The 8493-nt window shown below is 48.7% G+C and overlaps 1 protein-coding gene across 1 annotated transcript in view; it reads right to left on the reverse strand.

Annotated features, from left to right (window-relative positions):
* LOC116822958 (gametocyte-specific factor 1-like) overlaps nucleotides 1-629 on the reverse strand; it is a 19604-nt gene extending 18975 nt beyond the window's left edge. The window contains exons 1-2 of the mRNA XM_032777202.2: nucleotides 615-629; nucleotides 386-501 (exon numbers count right to left, since the gene is read on the reverse strand). Coding sequence (XP_032633093.1) covers nucleotides 386-407 — 22 coding nt within the window. The 5' untranslated portion in view covers nucleotides 408-501; nucleotides 615-629. The remainder of the gene's footprint in view (nucleotides 1-385; nucleotides 502-614) is intronic.
* Between the last annotated feature and the right edge of the window lie 7864 nt (nucleotides 630-8493).

Genomic DNA, 8493 nt, shown 5'->3' on the forward strand with positions numbered 1-8493 from the left:
AAGGTTTCGGGGAGACCAGAGTTTATCAGGCACTCAAAGTCCTGATTGGTGGCAGCGTATCAGATCTAAGCTGGTAATTAAGCTTAGAGAAATTCACGCTAGTACCTCATTTTTTGGACTCTAAGGTTCAGATTGGGGAAAGATACTATGACAGCATATATCCACCAAACTTAGTGCCTAGAGGGAAAGTTACTTCCCTAGAAGCCACTCCCTCCTTTAATCAACTTTAAGATAGCTTAGATCTTTGAAAGTATTAAAGTGTCTCTCACTGTATCTTTGCAGGAACCATGAATAGAATCAGACTTGTAGGACTGGAAGGGACCTCCAGAGGTCATCTAGTCCAGGCCCCTCCATGAATGTTACAAGCCAGAAAAGAAATACTTACCATAGTTGTCTTCTAAATCCATTTGACTGATGCCGAAACAACCCTGACTTAAGTTTCGCTGGAGGACCCTTTGAGTCAGTCTCTTGCGTATCAATCTCCTCCTTAAAATATCTACCCTATAGACCAAAAATGAGGAGAGTCAGATTTCTATGGCCAGAAGAGACAACTATGATCATCTAGGAGTTTTCAACCTGTGATCCGCAGACCCGTGGGGGTCCACAGATTATACCTAGGATTTCCAAAGGAGTCCTACACCTCCAGTCAAAAAATTTTAAGAGTCTGCAAGTGAAAGAAGTTAAAAATTACTGATGTAGGCTGAACTTCTGCATAACACAAAGCATTGGACTGCCCTGAAATAATTCCGGTTTGACCTACTGCAGATCCTTTAGAAAGGCATCCAATCTTAATTTCAAAAAAATTGATGGAAAAATTACCAACTGTTGTGGAAGATTCTCCAATGGTTAATTCCGCTCACTGTTAAAAATAAACCTTAGTTCCATTCTGAATTTTTCTAGCTTCAACTTCCAAGCATGGGAATAACTTGAAAGTTATTTCAATTTATTCATCACAGCGACTAAGGGTCAAAGATCAATTGCATGACAACAACCAGTAGACTTTATATCTATGCTACGTATGCTTAGGACACAAGCTTATTCTTAGTGGCCCACATATAATGTAGGATACCGAGAACCCCATATTCTTCTGCTCCACAGAGAAAGGTTTCCTCCAAGATGCTAAAATCCAAAGATTTTTGTCTGAAACATCCTCTTTGCCCAATACATGTAAAAGGGTTAAAAGAAACAGTTCCCAAGAAAAATTAAGCCATGTATTTTGACAGCTCAGTTATCTCTTCATATACACGCTTTAGTGCTCCACCCTGAGCCACTCCACCTGCCTGACAGGTCAACACTTTTACACCTACCTTGTGGCTTATGATCTGTATGAAAGGGGAAAAAAAAAAAAAAATAAAAACAAGAGGCAAGAGATTTAGATTTTACTCCTGTCTTCACTGCAATTCATTACAATGTTGAATGCATCACTCATCTAAAAAATCCTTCCTCACATGACAATTAAATCTAATATAAGACAGAATGTTAAAGGACTGCGCACGACACCCAGAGACACACCTGAATCTCAGATTTGGTTGCCCACCAGAAAAATATGGTTGCTGCTTTTAAAAAAAGCCAAAAAGAAGATGCCTAATAAAACTGGCACATATGGGCTGCGTGCTGTCAGCTGCGTATCTCTCTTAAGGCTGAGGCTGCAGAGTCTGACCAGCCACCAGTATTTCACAAATGCCTTGACAAAACTGGGTTTGTCTGGGGCATAGGACACCCCAGCAAGGGTCCGCTGTAGGTCCTAACCCACCTGCCTCCAGGGCACATGGCAACTAGCCAAAGGACGCTGCAGGGATGTGGGCAACAGTACCCATAAGCCCCTGAGTGGGTGGCACCACAGTGTGAGGCTGAGCACGGCGCAGGCACAAAGGACCCGGGCACTCTCGGCATCTCCGCACTGGCCGCGGGCTTGTTCCCGCCACACACGCGAGCCGGGGCTGCTGGGCACATTTGAGTCCCCGGCCCTGCGCAGAGCTCAGCGAGCGCCTACGCACAGCCGGGACCAGGCAGGGCATGACAACGTGGCAGCCGAGTCAGCCCGCCTACACGGCACGCGGGGCTGCTCGGCCCAACACCCGCACCTACGGGCAAGCGGCGGCCCACCGCCCCTCCCCCAATGAGCCAGGCCTTGTCTCTGCCCTACCCGGCCGGGCGGCGCCTCAGTGAAAAGGGAGGAGGAAAGCTCGCGGCCTGGGCCGTGCTGAGAGGACATCGTGACCCGAGCCGTTTACCCCCACCAGGGCTTTGCGCCGAACCAAGCGCGTGGCCTTAGTGCGAAGGCGGCTCCGAACAGCCAGGCAAACCCGCCCCCCACAGTGTGAGACAAGCAACGCTGTAAGCCGCCCACCCTTCGCAACCCTAAAAGAGCTGCTCAAGTCACCTCCCCCCAGCTGAAGGCGGGGCTAGCGGGCAGCCGAGGGAGGGGGCGGGCTGTGAGGGAGTGCCTGGTCTCTCGCTGGGGTTACGGCAGCGCCCCACTGGGGTTGGGTTGGATGGCGCAAGGGCATGGTGGGAGTGTGGCTAAGGGGCATGTGGACAGCAATCGGCACTGGGGAGCAATGCAGCCTGCATGGGGAGCAGGAGCATGAAAACGTTTACCAAACTACATTGGCCAATTATAACACACTTGACAAACTTGAAATGAGGATGCACATGGGTACACTTGAACTGGAGACATACAACTGAACACACGAGAAAGATGGTTGGGAAGCTAACTGAGCAACTGCACTGGGTGTCATAATTGTAAGACAAGGGTCTAGAGCCTTCGTATAGCTCTATCAGGAGCTGTATATACTGAGGTAAAAGTAGGATCTCAGTATTGCAGCTAAATATCACATGAAACACCAGTAAACTAAACTAACACCCCATTAAGTCCTGCCTTATTGCTGAAGTAACCTGGATCACGACCTGAACCTTTAGCTAAGGAGTATGTTTGTAATTTATTAAAAGATAAAAAATTAAACAGTTGTTATTTTTTTATAATGGGAGGTGGGGCAATAACTTAATTTAAAAATATATCTGGACCCTGGATTTGATGGACAAAATATTTAATCCTTTTTAAAGGGAGGGAAAATTCATAAACTATTACAGCCTTTTTCAGGGTATACCCCAATGCTACTACATGCTTGCTACCCTCTACATTATCAGTCCTCACTTCAGATACTTCTTTGCTGAGTTCATTCCTTAAAAATGCAAACTGCATCAATTTATAAAGAACCTATTCTCTCGCTTCAATACTGGATCCACATAGTCAGCTTTTGGTCACGGCGTGGGCGTCTGCAGGGTACACTGAGGGAGTGATGGACTAAAGATATCTTAACAGCGAGGTGTGATGGAGCGCGAGCTGTGGAGCCTTTCAAAGGAAACACATGTTATTGACGACGGAGCGTCGAAGGTTGTGCGAGCTATCACAGTGAGCGACGGACTAGCTGCGACAGCTCTGATGAATCGAGCGTGCAGAAGAGGGATGTAGAAGGCGAGGTATCTTAGCATCGGTATTGTGGAAGGGAGCTCCGTCGAGACGAGGGCTGGTGATACAAGGAGAGTAGTCAGACCACCTCAAAGAAAGAGAGGCGCTTGCAACTCTTGAGGCAATAAGGGTTGGGTCGCGAATGGCGAAGAGACGTCTGACCCTAGGTGCATCACATAGCGATTAGGCAAGTGCACGCGTCAGGGCGCGGGGGCTGGTGCGAGACACCATGGTAATAGAAGAGGAGGGATATCTGTGCGGATCATAGATATGCTATTGTTCACGTGCCTTGTGGTGTGTATATATGGAGCTAAAGAGAGGTAATTTATAGGTCTGTGGCAGTGCTTGCTTTGGGCAACAAGACGGTCCATCTACAATTCATAAATACTTATGCATTGCTTGGGCAATACCCAGACACGCAGGTAGTAGCAAGCACGGTGCGTCATAAGTAAAGGTTACTTTACTGCGCCAATATGCTGCCTAAGCACACAGGCTACGTGCGAACTTTGAGTCACCTGGTCTCCTTCTCCAAGAGTGTATATTAAAAGCTGCAGTCTCACCAAGGCCAGGCAACAGGTTCCTACCGGACTTCTATCTGTAGATAATCTGGAAGAAACAATTGACAGGTAAGACCTAGTGGTTGCACTTCTCTGGCACTGTGAGCTAACTTCAATCTGATGAAAGGATGATCCACGAACAATTATCCACTACCACCTTAAAGATACTATTCCGATGGCATCTCAGTTCTCTGACCAATGGGAAGTGAAAAAAGACAGTCCCTATAACTGTGATAAGGGGACTGTCACCTGGTGAAGGGAACAGATCACTACAGCGGATCGTCACATTGGCCCCACGCCCAATCCTCACGGTGTCCCATGATTGGGAATCTTATACCGACACCCAGTCACGCTCATCGTTGAGGATGACCATAAGCGAGAGCTTCACACCACGTTGCCTTTTCTGACCCCAATCGTTGAAATTGAGAAAGTAAAACAATCAGAAGTCGTGTATTGGAGGTATGATGTTGATGCATAAATTTCAGCACATCTTGCTCCTGGATGGTTTTGATCGTCATATGAAGGACGGCCCAGTCATTCGGCGCCTTATTGGACTCTTCAAGATGCCGTCTAGAACCGCCGGGTTGTTGGAGAGCTGAGGTCATCATAGATAGCACCTGATACTAACCTCTCAGTAAGCTCAACAGGGCTAAGGCTGACTCAAAAACCAGGTTAACGCCTTCCGGATAACCTCAACATATTCCCCTATCCAGAATGATGTCTTTGTACGCGAGAGAGAAACTTGTTGGTTTCGCGCAAAACCCACTTTTGCACTCGTCGGGATCAATATAATCCAGGCACCACTGCTCAGAAATTCATTCCTACCCCGGTTGCTCGTTCCATACTCTGTCAATCCAACAGGGCGAGGGAGAGAGCACACATCCTAGCCCATCTGATTGGAGGCAATAGAGTACTATAGCTCTTCTTAAGAGCGATTACGATCAGGATATGGTTTGCGGCACACTCAGACACAGACTCTTAGGCTTGGCTCTTGGTGGCAAAATGTGTCGTCTTCGTTGGAAATTATGGACCTGGGATAGGCCAGTCTTCTTCATCAGACTGGTTGAGACTCCTCCACCCGACTCGAGCGTAGAGCTCATGCCAGACTGAAAACACGATGAATCATAAGGCTACAAAGTGGCCCTCACTCCCTCTTAACGCTGGCCTTACGCGCTCGGGCTAGAGTGTGAGAACTTCGCATGAGCTTTGCGAGGCCTGAGAGCGAAGCTGTAGCCACTCACAGAAACGCAGAAAGCCTTGGTTAATGCTCTCAAGATTGTTGCGTAAGCAGTGGGAGCCTACTTAAGACGCGTGATGTGCAGTTCGCCACAAAGTTATGTATTTCCCACAGAGTTCCCCCAGGGCACATAGGTGGCCTATATTGCCGCGAGAGGACCCGAGAGCGCAAAGTGTTGGCGTTTGGATCTTAACAATTTCCTCCATTCGGGATACACACATCGTAATTAGGTGAACTAACCACAGACAGGACAACGATTAGCGAGTGTAAAACTCCATTGTACTAGCTACTAAGTTAGATATGGTGAACAACTCACAGAGCTATGCAAAATCACAAGCAAAGAGACCCCTAGCAATATGCATATCCCTGGCTCAGGCTATCTCACACCTGCCGAGTTCGAGCGATGGCGAGATCCTCGTGCCTCCTAGCATTCAGATGCTGCACATATCGGCTCGCCACTGCGAGGTAGCATTAATCTTCAGATCGGTCGAGATGTTGCCAACTCTCCCTGAACTAGCTCTTTCTAATCTGCCACATCAACGCAACTTAGAACACCACCCCGTCTATGAAAAAGATCTAACTAATAGTCTTCCAAATTTTACCTTGTTGTTCTCCCATACACTAACTCCCCTTTCACTCTCATGATTGAGCTCCTTTATATAAGACCCACTGGCTGTCATCTTTTGATTGTTGGAAATTCCACTCGTCCACTTCACCTCCTGCAGACTAATTGCAAAATCTTCAGCCAATCTCCGTAGCAGACCCATGGTTTGAGAGCCTCAATATCTGATACATACTGCGCATGCAGATAGATTCAATATCACTCTACTCCCATTTCCATAAGAGAAGTCATGACGAGTTTGGAAACTATGAGAGAATGACGTTACAAAAAGACCGCCACAACAAGCCAAATAAATGATTTGAGGAGTTCCACAGGACACCACGAACATTCCAATAAGGAGAGCAATAAAGGAGCGACTGGGAACTCTTTCATGCATTGGCGAAGCAAAGAGATTTCGACTGGGGGGGAGGAGGGGGGGGGAAGATAATGACAAAGAGAATCATAACATCAATCGATTAAATTGTGAATCAATAGTAAATAAAAGTGGTTTATACTTAAAATAGATCCTAACCACTGTCCACACACAAGACCTCTGGTGACATTCGGCACGCGGGCACCACATGTAAGTCTTCGGGAGAAGGTGGAGGTCCCATGCAGCGCATCGCCTCTCTCTGACTTAGTGGCACTGTTCTATGTGGAATGAAATCAGCATGAGCTCCAGCATCCAGAGAGCGACCGTAGCTAGGAGCAGCCAGTGAGAGAGTCAATGACTCCATTACCTCGCGTGACATCTAACGCATCTGACAACGGTAACGCAATTACCCCCTAAGAGATCGCCTCAAAGAGCACACAGTGGTTACTTCAGGGCACCCCCACTGTGTCAAGTATTCCGCGATATAGCCAGTGGGAGTGCGGCCCCATCTTCACAGACATAAAACTGCGCGCTCAACGAGCCATACAGTCTATTTCTATCCTGCCCGACGATAACACCCACCGCAACAATAGGGGTCAGGGCAGTCAGGGGACCGGGAGCAAGGAGGGTCCTGGGGGGGAGTTAGGGTGGGGGGTCTCTGGAGGGGGTGGTCAGGGGACAAGGAGCTGGGGGGGTTGGATGGGTCGGGAGTTCTGGGGGTCCTGTCAGGGGGCAGGGAGTGGTTGAATGGGGCATGGGAGTCCCGGGGGTGTGGATAAGGGTCGGTGCAGTCAGGGGACAGGTAGGGGGTAGAGTCCAGTCTGGGGACAAGGAAGCTTAGATAGTGGGTGGGGTCCCAGGAGGGGGTAGTCAGGGGACAAGGAGCAGCGGGGTTGGGAGTTCTTAGGGGGGCAGTCACCCAGCCCTCTCCCCTGAGCCCTGACCCCCCGCACACACACCATGCCCTCTGCCCTGAGCCCTGCCCCCCCCCAGGGCCCTGCCCTGAGCCCTCTACCTCCCTCATACATACCCAGCCCTCTGCTTGGCTCCTTCATCCCCCCCAACACCCGCAACCCTAGCCCTGACGCTGGCACCCCTACTCATACCCAGCACCCACTCTGCCCTGACACCTACACCCCCTCACATACCCAGCCTCCAGCCCTCTGGCTCCTGGCCGCCAGCCCCGCACAGCCTGCTGCTGGACTGGGGTTCTGGCTGACGGACCCTTGCCAGCTGGGGTCCCGGCTGCCGGCCTAGATGAACAGAACCCTAGACCAGCAGCGGGCTGAGCGGGCCGAGCGGGCCGGCAGTGTAAGATCAACATTTTAATTTCATTTTAAATGAAGCTTTTTAAACATTTTGAAAACCCTGTTTATTTTACAATACAACACTAGTTTAGTTTATATATTATATAGACTTATAGAGAGAGACCTTCTAAAAAACATTAAAATATATTACTGGCACGCAAAACCTTAAATGAGAGCGAGTACATGAAGACTTGGCACACCGCTTCTGAAAGGTTGCTGACCCCTGTGCTAGGCACTGTATAGTGACTAATCAAATACAACATTAACAGAAATAATATTATATTGCCTCTATATAAATGCATAGTACATCCGTATCTTGAATCTGGTATGCAGCTAGATTTACCCCATCTCAAAAAAGATACATTGGAAATGGAAAAGGTACAAAAAAGGGCAACAAAAATGATTAGGGATATGGAATGACTTCCATATAAGGAAAAAATTAATAAGACTGGGACTTTTCAGCTTGGAAAAGAGATGACTCAGGGGGGATATGACAAAGGTATATAAAATCATGACTGATATGAAGAAAGTAAATAAGTGTTTAGTTAATCCTTCTGTAAGCCCCTGGACGTACCACCACAGCACCTCCTGCTGGTGACTTCTGGGAATTAGCTCATTCCAGCTCCAGAGTGCCCTCTGCAGGTCAGTGATCCACCTTACCTGTGGCCCTCCCAGGATCCCTTTTACCTGGGTTGCTGTCCCCTGGCATTAACCCCTCACAGCCTCAGTGTCTTCCCCTTCCAAGGGAACCCCCACCCACTATCCTCACTTCACCTCACTGTTTGGCTACTGCCAGTCCCCATCTAGCCCCCCCGCTCACTGGGGCAGACTGCAGTATAAGCCACTCATCATAGGCAAAGGGGGTTCAGACCTGCTGCCTCTGCCTATCCATGGGCTGCCCCCTGCAACTCAATACCTGAAGGGCCTTACCAGGCTTCAGCCTGGG

This window comes from Chelonoidis abingdonii, chromosome 26, assembly GCF_003597395.2.
Source record: "Chelonoidis abingdonii isolate Lonesome George chromosome 26, CheloAbing_2.0, whole genome shotgun sequence".
Taxonomy (NCBI): domain Eukaryota; kingdom Metazoa; phylum Chordata; order Testudines; family Testudinidae; genus Chelonoidis; species Chelonoidis abingdonii.